Source organism: Globicephala melas, chromosome 10, assembly GCF_963455315.2.
Source record: "Globicephala melas chromosome 10, mGloMel1.2, whole genome shotgun sequence".
Taxonomy (NCBI): Eukaryota; Metazoa; Chordata; class Mammalia; order Artiodactyla; family Delphinidae; genus Globicephala; species Globicephala melas.
The window spans coordinates 21,220,349-21,238,957 of NC_083323.1; the positions used below are offsets into that span (position 1 = coordinate 21,220,349).

Consider the following 18,609-nt stretch of genomic DNA (forward strand, 5'->3'; position numbering starts at 1 on the left):
TGTCTTCATTTCTAATAACTGTCTTAGAATAGATTCCAGCAGTAGGCTGATTTTAGGATCTTGAAAAATACAAGGGCATTCATTTTATGTGTAACACTTAGACGGTATGTGACTGTACATTCGTTATTCTCCTGAACTGTAATAATTTTCTGTCAAAGGAATTGATTTTCATTGGGAAAAGACTTGTTTTTTCTGAGTTCTCTTTTGTTTTGTTTTAATTTTACAAGAAATATATGAATACTTTCTCTTTAAAAAAAAATCAGATGTCATGGGGATATCTAGAATATCACTTTAATACCACCCTTACTCTGCCCTGATACCATTCCCCATTCCGGAAGTAACTACCATTGACTTTTGGTATATACTGACATAATTCCAGACCTTTTTCTGTGTGTTTTTATATACATTCATGTTTATACATATGCACACTAATGCACACATACATATACACATACACATACATAGGTATATTGTGAGTACATATTTTTGAATATACATGCATATTTATAAACGAACAAATGTGTAGCTGGAGTACCACTCCACCACAGGCTTCTAACTAGTCTCCCCAATTCTCTTCTTGTCAATTTCTTGTTCATACTTCATTCCACAGGCAGAATATTCTTTTAAAAATGTATATACTATCATGTCAATTTCCATTTTAGTCCTGATAACTTCTAACAACTATAAGGCTATTAAGTTTAAAAAACTTAACATTACTGACAGTTGCTCCATGTGATATGGCCCCAGCTTACCTTTTCTGCTGTTTTCCCACGTGCTTACTACACTTTAATTATACTATAGTATATTTCAGTCTTTCTGTCAGTCTCTTCACTATGACAAACTTCTTTAGCCTTTGTACCTGTGCCTAGAGTGTTCTTTTTTCTTTCTGTTTACTTTAGCTTAAATATTATTTTATCTGTGAAATCTTAACCTCTGGCAATGTTAGGAATTCCCTGTGAAATGGGAGTTTATTATCTCCTCATACCACAATTGTATTTATGCATTTTCCCTGGCCCTAAAAATCATTTTATTCATCCATTCAATAAATAATTTATTGAGCACCTACTGTTTTGTCAGGCACTGGGTTAGAACCTAATTATATAGTAGTAAATATAATAATAAAAAATTATTACAAAGAAAGACAAATACTATATGATGTCACTCATATGTGAGATATATTTTTTAAAATCCCAAATGAAAACAGAACAAAACCAGGCTTATAGATACAGAAAACAGATTGGTGGTTACCAGAGGGTAAGGGAGTAGGAGAATGGTCAGAATGGATGAAGGGGATCAATTGTATGGTTATGGATGGTAAACTAGACTTTTGGTGGTGATCACTTTGTAGTGTATACAGATATCAAATTATAATGTGCATCTGAAAAGAAAGAAATTTTTAACCAGCTACTTGGAATCTGCATTCAGCAGAGTGTTCTTTCAGTGAATGGAAGTGATACTCATTTTATAATGCATGCACTGAAGTGTTATGAAGACATAACAAAGATGTTTCTAACAACAACAACAGCAATAAAGTAAAGCTTTGTAAAATACTATCGCTTAAGCAAAAGGATTTAGTGAAAGAGTAACTTGATTGCTTGTATCCTTCAGTGAATTAATCCTTGAAATCATTTTCAGAATTATTAGCCTTTTTTTAAATATAAAGTCAGAATCCATGCAAGATTGAAGTGAAAAAAAATTGAGGCTTTGTTTTGTGTCTTTGGTTCTTCTGATTTTTCTAGATTCATTTTCAATAGTTATTTTTATAGTATTTTTTTAAAGTATTGATGTGTTATGGACACAAAATTTTTTTTAAATTGCCTTTTACCACAGACAGTTTGAGAAATATTGAAATATAGCATGTTGAGAAATTAAGGCAGGTCGATAAGGATGGAGAACAATCACATTGACAATAGTAGCATCAACTTCATGTAGATGAAGGGGAATGAAAAGGGAAATGAAGTGGTCAGACTGGGACCACTGAATGTTGGGTAGAATAGAGGAGGCAAAGCTGGCTGACCAGGAACCTGCTAGTAATGCCAGCACCACACCAGCAATGGGAAGAACACAGATTGTGGTCGGCTGTGGTAGATTTCTTTTCATACTGTCTAAGTTTAGGGTTTAGTATCTCTAACGTTTTATTGTGGAAAGTTATTTCTTATTATTTGCTAACTAACCACAGTTTAATTTTTCTTTGCTTATTGTCTTTTAAACATGGTTGTGCTTGAGAAAGTGTTGAAGAAATAATCTGTTTTGGTTAGATAAATGTAACATTGTTGGACCATGTGTAAACTGATTTTAATTTAATTTAATTATTTCTGTATTATTTCAGGTATTAAAAAGAACTCAACTACAAATTACCAGAGCCCAGCAGATCGGGCAAATGCCAGTGAAAACCTACAGAATTATGGTGAAACCTCTCCAGATGCCATCAGTACAAATTCAGAGGGTGCTCACGAAAATCATGACGACCTGGTAATCTTTTGAGACATTCTATGAAGAGAAATGCCACCAACTTTATCTCATATCCAATATGTACACATTTAAAGACATTAATATGTAAAATGAATTGACTTAGATTGTGGGTGATTTACTTTGCTCTTTCTACTCTTGAAATTTTTCCTTTGCTCTTACTGAATCATTTTTTTCTGAATTTCACTTTTCTAATTTTTTTTTTTTTTGTATTGAGGAGGGAAGGTTCTATGTTTCTTTTTTCAGTTCTTTATATTTTGATCTTAGTTCAATTTAAATACACTTTGAGAAAGTTTGATAGTAAAGATGGTGGTCAGTCCTTATGAGGGGCTGTCTACAAAAGAAATGTTACTGGTTTATTTTAAGCCATCTTCGCCCAGTAAAATATTCTTATGGATGACTTAGAAAATAAGTTCAGCATTGAGTGAAAATAATTTCACTCAGAAATGTCATATAATTAATCTTTGTGACCTAAAAGTATTCTCTTGACTAAGTAGGAAGAAAGGAAGTGGAAGTTTATCACTGTAGTGCAATAACTGCTTTCTGTTGATCACAAATATATTTTTGGTTTATTAAGTCACAGTTGTATTTTTAGAGGTTATAGTAGTTTCCTTTGTTATTTCCTAAATTTTGTTTTAAATTATTTGGTATACTAATATTATTTATGCAATCCTTCTTAGATGTCAGTTGTGGTGTTTAAAATTATTGGTGTTAATGGAGAAATTGACATCCGAGGGGAAGATATGGAAATCTGTCTTCAAGTAGACCAAGTGACACCAGATCAGTTAGGCAATATCAGTCTACGGCATTACCTTTGTAATCGTCCAGTAGGTAAGACTTTAACGTGATTTAAACTTTTTTTAATTTAATTTTTAAAAATTAATTAATTAATTAATTTTTGGCTGAGTTGAGTCTTTGTTGCTGCGTGGGGGCTTTCTCTAGATGTGGCGAGAGGGGGCTGCTCTTTGTTGCGGTGCGCGGGCTTCTCGTTGCGGTGGCTTCTTGTTGTGGAGCACGGGCTCTAGGTATGCGGGCTTCAGTCGTTGTGGCTTGTAGGCTCAGTAGTGGAGCACGGACTTAGTTGCTCCGCGACATGTGGGATCTTCCTGGACCAGGGCTTGAACCCGTGTCCCCTGCATTGGCAGGTAGATTCCTAACCACTGTGCCACCAAGAAAGCCTAAACTTGTTTTGTTTTTACCCATATGATTTATCAGCAATTCTGTCTTTGATATAAATGCATTCACAGAAAATGACATTTATTTATAATAATGCAAGAGATTTGTTCTTTTAGATTACCAGATTTCAATAAAGTACTTTAAGTTATTAGAAACATAACCTGTTGAAGAGGTACTTCCTCATTTATCTTTGTTTCTGCTGTTAAGTTCCATCTTTTACTTTTTCAGTTGTCCCATTCTTTGAGATGATAGGTCTGAGAAAACTAAAATCTTTTCTATATTAAAAGAGTGATAGGGGCTTCCCTGGCGGCGACGTGGTTGGAATTCCGCCTGCCGACGCAGGGGACACGGGTTCGTGCCCCGGTCTGGGAAGATCCCACATGCCGTGGAGTGGCTGGGCCCGTGAGCCATGGCCGCTGAGCCTGCGCGTCCGGAGCCTGTGCTCCGCAACAGGAGAGGCCACAACAGTGAGAGGCCCGCATACCGCAAAAAAAAAAAAAAAAAAAGAGTGATAAAGTAATCCTAAAAGGTCAAAGTTAGTTCCACACTAGAATGAGTGTCAATTTTTGTATTCTATTATCTTGCTTGTAAGCAAACATTTTCTGAGTCTGGCATGTTACTTGATATTTGGTAAAATCACGTATCCTGTTCTTGTGGTTTTTCATTCTAAGATCAACACATTCACTTAGACATAGAGGGATATAAGCAACAAAATATACAGTGTATGACGAGGAATACCACATTAAACCAGCCCTTTCTCAAACTTTACGTGGAATTATCACTCACGGTTTTCAGTTATTTAAAGAAATGAATTTATTAAAATAGTTATACTAAGAAATTTAAATGACAATGTTCTATTAAAAAATCACTGAGCTGGAATATTTTTCTTTGCTATATACACAGAATGCTATATCTGATATATAACATGTTGAAATACATATAGTCCTGCATGATATCAAATAAGTATGCTATCACCTCACATCCTGGGAATTGCAAGTAATTTGTCTATAAACTAGCATCATAGAAAAAAATTGGCTCCTGGCTTTTTTCTGTGTGTAGGCCTTGCAGTTTACAATGTATCTCCTAAAAAAAAAATTCAAGAATTTCATATTAGCAAGTGTAAATCCCAATAGCATACAAAATGGAGGAAGATAAGTATATAGTTGGAAAGGTTTTGTAGTCAATGAAAAATCAACAAAAAAAGATTGAACATAAAATTTCCAAAGCTAGACCCTATTCTATACCCAACACAAACACTTTTTTGCACAGTTTTTTACTCCTTCTTATAGCCCACTTATTACCATGGCCCACTTATTACTTTGTTTCATGTTGTTCCTGACTGCAGAAATCATTTTGAAATGCCTTATATGTATGGGGTATACAGTCAGTGCTGTCTAATACCTTATTTTTTCACAGCTGTCTTGGTTGTTTAAAAATAAACAAAATAACAAGAAAGAAAGGAAAGGAAAGGGAAAGGGAATAAAGGGAAAAGGAGAAAAAAATAGCTTGAACATTTAAAACATTAGTAAGCCATATGAACAAAGATTGTATTTGATCTACAGTTTATATACACCGTCACTCTGACATGAACAGTTAAAATTGCAAAGTTGGGGCTTCCCTGGTGGCGCAGTGGTGGAGAGTCCGCCTGCCGATGCAGGGGACGCGGGTTTGTGCCCCGGTCTGGGAGGATCCCACATGCCGCGGAGCGGCTGGGCCCGTGAGCCATGGCCGCTGGGCCTGCGCGTCCAGAGCCTGTGTTCCGCAACGGGAGAGGCCACAGCAGTAGAGGCCCGCGTACCACAAAAAAAAAGAAAAAAAATTGCAAAGTTGTTTTTGCTTTTGTTTGTTTTTCTGTAATGGGTGGACTTTGGATTCCTTTAATAGGAAGACCTTAATGTAAGTTTCATGGCATAAAAGATAATAAGCAGGAGTGATTTTTGACTAACGAGAATTTTGTTTTGTTTTACCTCTGTTCTAAACACTCTTTTTCGTTTGAAATTATTTATGGCTCTCAGCTCCCTGGAGTGAGTAGTGTGTATGTGTGTGTGTGTGTATGCTTGTGTGTAGATAGACTTATATAGATATACAGATGGATAAAAGGCAAAATAAAATCACATTTACCAAGTTGTTTGTTTTCAGTTGCTCTTAGTATTAAGTAGACAAGTTAGTTAACTCTTATTTTTCTTGGTACAGGAAAAAACACTAACCATGATCAGTTTGTGACCATTTCTTTTACCTTCTATTTAAAAAAATTAGAATATCGAGTTCTTAATTGTTAAAAGAATTCTTTGGGTGTCTTTTTTTTTTTTTTTTTGGCAGCTAAGTCCCACGTGGACCACCAGGGAATTCCCTAGGAGTATTTTTAATCTTTTCTAGTATCTATACCATTTATTTATTTTGAATTGTTAATAAATAGTGCTAACATTAATTAAATATCAATTTTTACCTGAAATAAAAGTTTTAAAAACAACTCTCCACTTTATGTTGCATGTAGAGATCTATCCGTGCTGCATAAATATAAGTATCTTTAATTTCTTGCACCTTTCTCCCCTTCATAAATATATATACATTTCACTTCTGTAAGACTAGAGTATTCACACGCATACTGAGGAAAATTAAACATCTTTCTATCATGAATTTGATAAATGAAGTCTTCTTATGAGGGCCCATGGGACAGATAACTTGGACCCTCAATAACTGAAGCAGCTTCACCTTTCCAGAACAGTTTGTTTTTAACTCACGGATTCTATGAATTGTGTGTGAAACTGATCGTATTTTTCTTTTTGCTGCTAGGAAGTTATTTTTGGTCTACCTTTGGCACAGAAATTTAAATAATGTATTTTAAGTTAATAATCTTACCACTTGTCTTTACTTTTCCATTCCCTACTTATTTTTTTTCTTTATTTTTTACATCTTTATTGGAGTATAATTGCTTTACAATGGTGTGTTAGTTTCTGCCTTATAACAAAGTGAATTAGTTATACATATACATATGTTCCCATATCTCTTCCCTCTTCCTCTCCCTCCCTCCCACCTTCCCTATCCCACCCCTCTAGGTCCTCACAAAGCACCGAGCTGATCTCCCTGTACTATGTGGCTGCTTCCCTCTAGCTATCTATTTTACGTTTGGTAGTGTATATATGTCCATGCCACTCTCTCACTTTGTCACAGCTTACCCTTCCCCCTCCCTGTGTCTTCAATTCTCCACTACGTCTGTGCCTTTATTCCTGTCTTACCCCTAGGTTCTTCATGACATTTATTTTTTCTTAAATTCCATATATATGTGTTAGCATACGGTATTTGTCTTTCTCTTTCTGACTTACTTCACTCTGTATGACAGACTCTAGGTCCATCCACCTCATTACAAATAACTCAATTTCATTTCTTTTTATGGCTCAGTAATATTCTATTGTATATATGTGCCACATCTTCTTTATCCATTCATCTGATGATGGACACATAGGTTGTTTCCATCTCCTGGCTATTGTTCATAGAGCTACAATGAACATTTTGGTACATGACTCTTTTTGAATTACGGTTTTCTCAGGGTATATGCCCAGTAGTGGGATTGCTGGGTCATATGGTACTTCTATTTGTAGTTTTTTAAGGAACCTCCATACTGTTCTCCATAGTGGCTGTACCAATTCACATTGCCACCAGCAGTGCAAGAGTGTTCCCTTTTCTCCACACCCTCTCCAGCATTTATTGTTTCTAGATTTTTTGATGATGGCCATTCTTACTGGTGTAAGATCATATCTCATTGTAGTTTTGATTTGCATTTCTGTAATGATTAATGATGTTGAGCATTCTTTCATGTGTTTGTTGGCAGTCTGTATATCTTCTTTGGAGAAATGTCTATTTAGGTCTTCTGCCCATTTTTGGATTCGGTTGTTTGTTTTTTTGTTATTGAGCTGCATGACCTGCTTCTTGTAAATTTTGGTGATTAATTCTTTGTCAATTGCTTCATTTACAAATATTTTCTCTTATTCTGAGGGTCGTCTTTTGGTCTTCTTTATGGTTTCCCTTGCTGTACAAAAGCTTTGCAGTTTCATTAGGTCCCATTTGTTTATTTTTCTTTTTATTTCCATTTCTCTATGAGGTGGGTCAAAAAGGATCTTGCTGTGATTTATGTCATAGAGTGTTCTGCCTATGTTTTCCTCCAGAAGTTTGATAGTTTCTGGCCTTACATTTAGGTCTTTAATCCATTTTGAGCTCATTTTTGTGTATGGTGTTAGGGAGTGATCTAATCTCATACTTTTAAATGTACCTGTCCAGTTTTCCCAGCACCACTTATTGAAGAGGCTGTCCTTTCTCCACGGTACATTCCTGCCTCCTTTATCAAAGATAAGGTGACTATATGTGTGTGGGTTTATCTATGGGCTTTCTATCCTGTTCCATTGATCTGTATTTCTGTTTTTGTACAAGTACCGTATTGTCTTGATTACTGTAACTTTGTAGTATAGTCTGAAGTCAGGGAGCCTGATACCTCCAGCTCCGTTTTTCGTTCTCAAGATTGCTTTGGCTATTCGGGATCTTTTGTGTTTCCATACAAATTGTGAAATTTTTTGTTCTAGTTCTTTGAAAACTGCCAGTGATAGTTTGATAGGGATTGCATTGAATCTGTAGATTGCTTTGGGTAGTAGAGTCATTTTCACAATGTTAATTTTTCCAATCCAAGAACATGGTATATCTCTCCATCTATTTGTATCATCTGTAATTTCTTTCATCAGTGTCTTATAATTTTCTGCATACAGGTCTTTTGTCTCCTTAGGTAGGTTTATTCCTAGATATTGTATTCTTTTTGTTGCAGTGGTAAATGGGAATGTATTCTTGATTTCACTTTCAGATTATTCATCAGTAGTGTATAGTAATGCAAGAGATTTCTGTGCATTAATTTTGTATCCTGCTACTTTACCAAATTCATTGATTAGCTCTAGTAGTTTTCTGGTGGCATCTTTAGGATGTTCTATGTATAGTATCATGTCATCTGCAAACAGTGACAGCTTTACTTCTTCTTTTCCAATTTGAGTTCCTTTTCTTTCCTTTTCTTCTCTGATTGCTGTGGCTAAAACTTCCAAAACTATATTGAATAAGAGTGGTGAGAGTGGGCAACCTTGTCTTGTTCCTGATCTTAGTGAAAATTCTTTCAGTTTTGAACCATTGAGGATGATGTTGGCTGTGGGTTTGTCATATATGGCCTTTATTATGTTGAGGAAAGTTCCCTCTATGCCTACATTCTGGAGGGTTTTTATCATAAACGGGTGTTGAATTTTGTCGAAAGCTTTCTCTGCATCTATTGAGATGACCATATGGTTTTTCTCCTTCCATTTGTTAATATGGTGTTATCACATTGATTGATTTGCGTATATTGAAGAATACTTACATTCCTGGAATAAACCCCACTTGATCATGATGTATGATCCTTTTAATGTGCTGTTGGATTCTGTTTGCTAATATTTTGTTGAGGATTTCTGCATCTATGTTCATCAGTGATATTGGCCTGTAGTTTTCATTCTTTGTGACATCTTTGTCTGGTTTTGGTATCAGGGTGATGGTGGCCTCGTAGAATGAGTTTGGGAGTGTTCCTCCCTCTGCTATATTTTGGAAGAGTTTGAGAAGGATAGGTGTTAGCTCTTCTCTAAATGTTTGATAGAATTCGCCTGTGAAGCCATCTGGTCCTGGGCTTTTGTTTGTTGGAAGATTTTTAATCACAGTTTCAATTTCAGTGCTTGTGATTGGTCTGTTCATATTTTCTGTTTCTTCCTGGTTCAGTCTTGGCAGGTTGTGCATTTCTAAGAATTCGTCCATTTCTTCCAGGTTGTCCATTTTATTGTCATAGAGTTGCTTGTAGTAATCTCTCATGATCTGTTGTATTTCTGCAGTGTTAGTTGTTACTTCTCCTTTTTCATTTCTAATTCTATTGGTTTGAGTCTTCTCCCTTTTTTTCTTGATGAGTCTGGCTAATGGTTTATCTATTTTGTTTATCTTCTCAAATAACGAGCTTTTAGTTTTATTGATCTTTGCTATCGTTTCCTTCATTTCTTTTTCATTTATTTCTGATCTGATATTTACGATTTCTTTCCTTCTGCTAACTTTGAGGGTTTTTTGTTCTTTCTCTTATTGCTTTAGGTGCAAGGTTAGGTTGTTTATTCGAGATGTTTCCTGTTTCTTAAGGTAGGATTGTATTGCTATAAACTTCCCTCTTAGAAATGCTTTTGCTGCATCCCATAGTTTTGGGTCGTCGTGTCTCCATTGTCATTTGTTTCTAGGTATGTTTTGATTTCCTCTTTGATTTCTTCAATGATCACTTCATTATTGAGTAGTGTATTGTTTAGCCTCCATGTGTTTGTATTTTTTACAGATCTTTTCCTGTGATTGATATCTAGTCTCATAGCGTTGTGGTCGGAAAAGATACCTGATACAATTTCAATTTTCTTAAATTTACCAAGGCTTGACTTGTGACCCAGGATATGGTCTATCCTGGAGAATGTTCCATGAGCACTTGAGAAAAATGTGTATTCTGTTGTTTTTGGATGGAGTGTCCTATAAATATCAATGAAGTCCATCTTGTTTAATGTATCATTTAAAGCTTGTGTTTCCTTATTTATTTTCATTTTGGATGATCTGTCCATTGGTGAAAGTGGGGTGTTAATGTCCCCTACTATGAATGTGTTACTGTCGATTTCCCCTTTTATGACTGTTAGTATTTGCCTTATGTATTGAGGTGCTGCTACGTTGGGTGCATAAATATTTACAATTGTCATATCTTCTTCTTGGATCGATCCCTTGAGCTTTATGTAGTGTCCTTCTTTGTCTCTTGTAATAATCTTTGTTTTAAAGTCTATTTTGTCTGATACAAGAATTGCTACTCCAGCTTTATTTTGGTTTCCATTTGCATGGAATATCTTTTTCCATCCCCTTACTTTCAGTCTGTATGTGTGTCTAGGTCTGAAGTGGGTCTCTTGTAGACAGCATATATAAGGGTCTTGTTTTTGTATCCATTCAGCCAGTCTGTGTCTTTTGGTGGGAGCATTTAATCCATTTACACTTAAGGTAATTATCAATATGTATGTTCCTATTCTGATTTTCTTAATTGTTTTGGGTTTGTTATTATAGGTCTTTTCCTTCTTTTGTGTTTCTTGCCTAGATAGGATCCTTTAGCATTTGTTGTAAAGCTGGTTTGGTGGTGCTGAAGTCTCTCAGCTTTTGCTTGTCTGTAAAGGTTTTAATTTCTGCATCAAATCTGAATGAGATCCCTGCTGGGTAGAGTAATCTTAGTTGTATGTTTTTCTCCTTCATTACTTTAAATATGTCCTGCTAGTCACTTCTGGCTTGCAGAGTTTCTGCTGAAAGATCAGTTGTTAACCTTATGGGGATTCCCCTGTGTGTTATTTGTTGTTTTTCCCTTGCTGTTTTTAATATGTTTTCTTTGTATTTAATTTTTGACAGTTTGATTAATATGTGTCTTGGCGTGTTTCTCCTTGGATTTATCCTGTATGGGAGTCTCTGTGCTTCCTGGGCTTGATTAAGTATTTCCTTTTCCATATTAGGGAAGTTTTCAACTATAATCTCTTCAAATATTTTCTCAGTCCCTTTCTTTTTCTCTTCTTCTTCTGGAACCCCAATAATTTGAATGTTGGTGCATTTAATGTTGTCCCAGAGGTCTCTGAGACTGTCCTCAATTCTTTTCATTCTTTTTTCTTTATTCTGCTCTGCAGTAGTTATTTCCACTGTTTTATCTTCCCGGTCACTTATCCGTTCTTCTGTCTCAGTTATTCTGCTATTGATCCCTTGTAGAGTATTTTTAATTTCATTTATTGTGTTGTTCATCGTTGCTTGTTTCATCTTTAGTTCTTCTAGGTCCTTTTTAATGTTTCTTGCATTTTCTTTATTCTATTTCCAAGATTTTGGATCATCTTTACTATCATTATTCTGAATTCTTTTTCAGGTAGACTGCCTATTTCCTCTTCATTTGTTAGGTCTGGTGGGTTTTTATCTTGCTCCTTCATCTGCTGTGTGTTTTTCGGTCTTCTCATTTTGCTTATCTTACTGTGTTTGGGGTCTCCTTTTTGCAGGCTGCAGGTTCGTAGTTCCCATTTTTGGTGTCTGTCCCCAGTGGCTAAAGTTGGTTCAGTGGGTTGTGTAGGTTTCATGGTGGAGGGGATTAATGCCTGTGTTCTGGTGGATGAGGCTGGATCTTGTCTTTCTGGTGGGCAGGTCTACGTCTGGTGGTGTGTTTTGGGGTGTCTGTGGACTTATTATGATTTTAGGTAGCCTCTCTGCTAATGGGTGGGGTTGTGTTCCTGTCTTGCTAGTTGTTTGGCCTAGAGTGTCCAGCACTGTAGCTTGCTGGTCATTGAGTGAAGCTATGTGTTGGTGTTGAGATGGAGATCTCTGGGAGATTTTCACCATTTGATATTACGTGGAGCTGGGAGGTCTCTTGTGGACCAGTGTCCTGAAGTTGGCTCTCCCACCTCAGAGGCACAGCAATGACTGCTAACTGCAGCACCAAGAGCCTTTCATCTACACGGCTCAGAATAAAAGGGAGAAAAAGAAGGAAGGGAGGGAGGGAGGGAGGAAGGAAGGAAGGGGAAAGAAAGAAAGAGAGAGGAAAAAAAGAAAGAAAGAGAAAGGAAAGAAAAAAGAGAAAGAAAGGAAAGAAAGAAAAAAGAAAGAGAAAGGAAAGAAAGAGAAGGGAAAGAAAGAGAAGGGAAAGAAAGAAAGAAAGAGGATAAAGGAAAATAAAGTAAGGTAAAATAAAATAAAGTTATTAAAATAAAAAAAATTATTTTGAAAAAAAAATTTTTAAGTAAAAAAAAAATGGGCGGATAGAACTCTAGGACAAATGGTGAAAGCAAAGCTATACAGACAAAATCTCAGACAGAAGCATACACATACACACTCACAAAAAGAGGAAAAGGGGAAAAAATCATAAATCTTGCTCTCAAAGTCCACCTCCTGAATTTGGGATGATTCGTTGTCTTTTCAGGTATTCCACAGATGCAGGGTACGTCAAGTTGATTGTGGAGCTTTAATCTGCTGCTCCTGAGGCTGCTGGGAGAGATTTCCCTTTGTCTTCTTTGTTCGCACAGCTCCCGGGGTTCAGCTTTGGATTTGGTCCCGCCTCTGCGTGTACGTCACCTGAGGGTGTCTGTTCTTCGCTCAGACAGGACGGGGTTAAAGGAGCTGCTGATTCGGGGGCTCTGGCTCACTCAGGCCGGGGGCAGGGAGGGGTATGGAGTGCGGGGTGAACCTGCGGCTGCAGAGTCCGGCGTGACATTGCATCAGCCTGAGGCACGCTGTGTGTTCTCCCGGGGAAGTTGTCCCTGCATCCCGGGACCCTGGCGGTGGCGGGCTGCACAGGCTCCCCGGAAGAGGGGGTGTGGAGAGTGGCCTGTGCTCACACACAGTCTTCTTGGTGGTGGCCGCAGCAGCCTTAGCGTCTCATGCCCGACTCTGGGGTCCGCGCTGTAAGCCGCGGCTTGCGCCTGTCTCTGGAGCTCCTTTAAGCAGTGCTCTTAATCCTCTCTCCTCGCATACCAGGAAACTAAGAGGGAAGAAAAAGTCTCTTGCCTCTTCGGCAGGTCCAGACTTTTCCCCGGACTCCCTCCCGGCTAGCCATGGTGCACTAACCCCCTGCAGGCTGTGTTCACGCTGCCAGTGCCATTCCTCTCCATGCGCTCCGACCGCAGCCCGAGACTCAGCTCCCAGCCCCGCCCGTCCCGGCGGGTGAACAAACAAGCCTCTCGGGCTGGTGAGTGCCGGTCGGCACCGATCCTCTGTGCGGGAATCTCTCCGCTTTTCCCTCCGCACTCCTGTTGCTGTGCTCTCCGCCGCGGCACCGAAGCTTCCCCCTCCGCCACCCACAGTCTCCACCCGCGAAGGGCCTTCCTGGTGTGTGGAAACCTTTCCTCCTTCACATCTCCCTCCCACTGGTGCAGGTTGTGTCCCTGTTCTTTTGTCTCTGTTTATTCTTTTTTCTTTTGCCCTAACCAGGTACGTAGGGAGTTTCTTGTCTTTTGGGAGGTTTGAGGTCTTCTACCAGCATTCAGTAGGTGTTCTGTAGGAGTTGTTCCACGTGTAGATGTATTTCTGATGTATCTGTGGGGAGGAAGGTGATCTCCGCGTCTTACTCTTTCGCCATCTTCCCTCTCTCTCCCCTACTTATTTTTTTAATCTGATTATACCACGTGCATGTTTTCTCCTATTCTTTTTAGAGCTAGGTAATGTAAAATAAACAAAATAGTTACCATGAGCGCCAATTCACTTAAGTAGTTCCACTAGGAACTTTTATTTTTAAAGATATTTTATGGGTGTTTATTGAAATTAAAGAAATTTGTTTTGAACTTGAGTATTTATAGCTCTGTAAGCCACCTCAAATTCTTTTTTGGAGCAAGACCAAGGCATAAATAAATGTAAATATAAATATAAACATAAATATATTTCCTTTGCTATAATTTTAGTTTCAAAATTGTCTTCTAGTAGTAACGTGTTAATGGGGTCTTCTCTATTTACCTTTCCAGTTATTTAAGGGCCTAATTTTAATGAAGAACGTACAAAACTTCAGGCTTTTGTCACTACTTGAGAAATGGCTTGAGTCACTTTAAATGCCATGACTGTTTCTTCATCACAGTTGTCCATTATATAATAAATGTATAGCTATGTACACACTCAGACAGACTCCAAATATCTGAGTTATGCCTCATCAGATTTATATCACGGCATGTTTTTCCATGTTACCAAAAAATATATGTAAAAGTATAGACAAGACAGGGCTTTCCTGGTGGCACAGTGGTTAAGAATCTGCCTGCCAATGCAGGGGACACGGGTTTGAGCCCTGCTCCAGGAAGATCCCACATGCCGTGGAGCACCTAAGCCTGTGTGCCGCAAGTACTGAAGCCCGCATGCCTAGAGCCCGTGCTCCGCAACAAGAGAAGCCATTGCAGTGAGAAGCCCGCGCAGCATAACGAAGAGTAGCCCCTGCTCCCTGCTCGCCGCAGCTAGAGAAAGCCCACGCACACCAACAAAGACCCAACGCAGGCATAAATAAATAAATAAATAAATAAATATTTTAGAAAAGTATAGACAAGACAGCGTTATTGCAGTAGAAGATTGTCTATAAAAATGAAAATTGGGAAAATTAAGGTGAGGTACATGTACTGTAAATATCTTATTTTAAGAGTAAATATTAAAAGTTTATTATTGCTTTAACATTGTACAAAGTGACAATAATGACCGGTAATTGAGAGTGACATGTCTGAGTAGTGCTACAAAGTTATAATTTTTATTTGTTCTTTTTTCATAGGTTCAGATCATAAAGCTGTAATTCATTCTAAATCCTCTCCTGAGATTACTCTGAGATTTGAAAGTGGGCCTGGTGCTGTAATACACTCTTTGCTTGCAGAAAAGAATGGCTTTCTGCAGTGCCATATAGAAAACTTTAGCACTGAGTTTCTTATATCTTCTCTTATGAATATTCAACATTTTTTGGAAGATGAAACTGTTGCAACAGTGATGCCAATGAAGATACAAGTTTCTAACACAAAAATAAATTTAAAAGTATGTTAACAAATATTTTTATATTTTCATGTTATAAATGTTCACTTTGCCTACCTGGACTTTGATTCATGTCTAGAAATATGAACTGGTTGGTCTTTGTGGTGATGGTGTAGAGATTTTTCATAGAAATTAGAAAATACCAAAATAAAATGAGCAGTTTTCTCACTGTATGAACTAAAGCATGTTAAAGATATATTTCAAACTCATTAAGAATATTATTGGCTGAAGTAATGTTTAAGAAAATGATTAATTGAAGATGATTAATTTTATCTTTTACTTTAATAACAACATGCCAATACTATTTATCTTTCCTGTAGGATGACAGTCCTCGTAGTAATACAGTATCCTTTGAACCAGCTCCTGTAACTGTTCATATTGATCATCTTGTGGTAGAGAGAAACGATGATGGCTCTTTTCATATCAGAGGTACATATGAAAACAGTTTAAGTGAACATTTAACTGAAATATGTCATTATTAGTATGCTGATTGTTTTTTTTTCACTCATACTTTTTATATACTATTTTATATGTGTATGCATATGTAGTAGTAGATGATTTAGGGACACTGTGAGTACATTGTGATAAAATATCGTCCATGTATGAACCTCTAGCTCAGGAATAACTCATCTATAATTGATTTAGTATCTGTTCTACAAAGGTGTTTTGAATGAAGTCCTTCCAGGGTTATCTCAATCTTCTCCTTTTCAATGAACCCTTCTCTATAACTTGATGTGACTTCTTAAAATTCTTGAGTACTTATTCTCCATACCTTAGTTACTTATAGTATATTGCTATGTATTTAGTTCTGTTTCAGTGCTTGTATCTCCATTCTAGCAAGATTTCTAAGGTCTCTAATGTAAGGACTGTGTCTTCTAAGGTAGTGTGGAGTAGTGGAAAGAGCTTGAGTTGGTAGACCTAGGTATTCTAGTCCTCACTTTGTTAGTAGCTACTTGAGGGTGAAATGTAAGGGACTGATAAGAGACAAACCAGAAAAATCTGTAGCCAGAAACCATGAAAGAGAAGACTATTGCTGAGGTAGAAGCAGTTTGTGGGGCACTCTTGACTGAAGAGTCCTTCCTCTCTGGAGCTGGGGAACAGCTACAGCAAACATAGAAGTCAGGCCAACGAAGATCAAATGTCATCTTTGGGGTTCCCTGGTGGCGCAGTGGTTGAGAATCCGCCTGCTAATGCAGGGGACACGGGTTCGAGCCCTGGTCTGGGAGGATCCCACATGCCGCGGAGCAACTAGGCCCGTGAACCACAACTGCTGAGCCTTCGCGTCTGGAGCCTGTGCTCCGCAACAAGAGAGGCCATGACAGTGAGAGGCCTGCGCACCGCGATGAAGACTGGCCCCCGCTTGCCACAACTAGAGAAAGCCCTCGCACAGAAACGAAGACCCAACACAGCCAAAAATAAAAATAAATTAATTAAAAAAAAATGTCATCTTCATTACTGATAAAAGCTCAGGTGAAGATAGCTCAGGTGTGAGAAGTTAGGTTTGTTATATGGCTCTTGCTCCCAGATGCTTTATATCCCAAAACTGCAGGTCTGTCTTACACAAAACCAGAACAGAGTGTTCCAGTGCTTCAGAGTGCTGAAGAAAAGTTGAGACTTTTAAAGAATTATAATTAATATCCTCAGACAGATGATAGGATTTTGAACTCAAAACAAGAACAAGCTTTTATGGAAAATAACCAGTTAGAAATCCTTGAAAATTAAAAGCCTGATCTTTGAAGTAAAAAATAGTAGGTCACCTAAAATCTATCAGCTCTACCTTCAAGAGATATCCAGAGTCAGACCTGAATCATACAGTATGTAGCTGTCTCAGATTGGCTTCTTTTTTTTTTTGAGGTACACGGGCCTCTCACTGTTGTGGCCTCTCCTGTTGCAGAGCACAGGCTCCGGATGCGCAGGCTCAGTGGCCATGGCTCACGGGCCCAGCCACTCCGCGGCATGTGGGATCTTCCCGGACCGGGGCACGAACCCGTGTCCCCTGCATCGGCAGGCGGACTCTCAACCACTGCGCCACCAGGGAAGCCCTCAGATTGGCTTCTTTCACTTAGTTATATGATTTAAGGTTTCTCCATGTCTTTTCAAGGCTTAATAGCTCATTTCCTTTTAGAGCCAAATAATATTCCATTGTCTGAATGTTCCACAGTTTATTTCACCTACTGAAGGGCATCTTGGTTGCTTCCATATTTTGGCAGTTATGAATAAAACTGCTGTACACATTCACATGCAGGTGTTTGTGTAGACATAAGTTTTCAGCTCCTTTGGGTAAATACCAAGGAGTGTGATTGCTGGATCTTATGGTTAAGAGTACATTTAGTTTTGTAAGAAAATGGCTGTACTATTTTACATTCTTACCAGCTGTGGATGAGATTTCTTGTTGGTCTATGTTCTCACTAACATTTGGTGTTGTCAATGTTCTGGATTTTGGCCATTCTAAGTAGGTGTGTAGTGGTATGCTGTTGTTTTAATTTGCATTTCCCTGATGACATATGATGTACACATCTTTTCGTATGCTGATTTGCCATCTATATATCTTCTTTTGTGAGGTGCCTCTTAAAGTCATTGGCCTCAGAGAGAGATTTCATATTGATAAAAGATCCCCCAAAACATACCTCAGTCATAAACCTTTATCCATCTAACAACATAACTGAAAAATATAAAGCAAACCTATTTGAAGTAAAGAGAAATGGAATCATATCATACTGAGATGCTACAATCATAGAGAAACTTTTACATGCTTCTCAGAGTACAAGTATAGATACATAAATATAAATATGTGTGTGTGTATGTGTATGTATATATATATATATTTGAATTCAACAAATGGGTAATTTCAAATACCCATAAAACTTCTCTATTAATTCAGTCTCAAAGAAAATATCAACAGATTCCAAAACATAAAGTTCATGCAGACCATTTCTCTGATATCAGTGCAATAAAGTTTGTCATTGACATAAAAATGTACCAGAAAATAAAATATTTTTAAATTAATTAATTAATTTTATTTTTGGCTGCGTTGGGTCTTTGTTGCGGTGTGGGGGCTACTCTTTGTTGCAGTGCGTGAGCTTCTCGTTGCAGAGCACGGGCTCTAAGCACACGGGCTTCAGTAGTTGTGACACACAGGCTCAGTAGTTGTGGCGCATGGGCTTAGTTGCTCCGCAGTATGTGGGATCTTCCCAGACCAGGGCTCTAACCTGTGTCCCCTTCATTGGCAGGTGGATTCTTAACCACTGCGCCACCAGGGAAGCCCCAAATAAAATATCTATACTTGACAAAATTTAAAACAATGCTTGCTCTAACTGTTGGGGATTTATTGGCAACTGAGTGAGATTAATTACTATTTGCTAAAGAAAACAAAAACAAATATTTGTTTTAAATGAGAGGTTTATAATA

The 18,609-nt window shown here is 37.8% G+C and overlaps 1 protein-coding gene across 7 annotated transcripts in view; it reads left to right on the forward strand.

Annotated features, from left to right (window-relative positions):
• BLTP3B (bridge-like lipid transfer protein family member 3B) overlaps positions 1 to 18,609 on the forward strand; it is a 105,882-nt gene that overhangs the window by 74,895 nt on the left and 12,378 nt on the right. For all 7 annotated transcript variants that reach the window (XM_060305923.2, XM_030856293.3, XM_030856292.3 and 4 more), the window contains 4 exons: positions 2,330 to 2,472; positions 3,150 to 3,300; positions 14,951 to 15,204; positions 15,522 to 15,630. In XM_060305923.2, the coding sequence (XP_060161906.1) occupies positions 2,330 to 2,472; positions 3,150 to 3,300; positions 14,951 to 15,204; positions 15,522 to 15,630 (657 nt within the window). The remainder of the gene's footprint in view (positions 1 to 2,329; positions 2,473 to 3,149; positions 3,301 to 14,950; positions 15,205 to 15,521; positions 15,631 to 18,609) is intronic.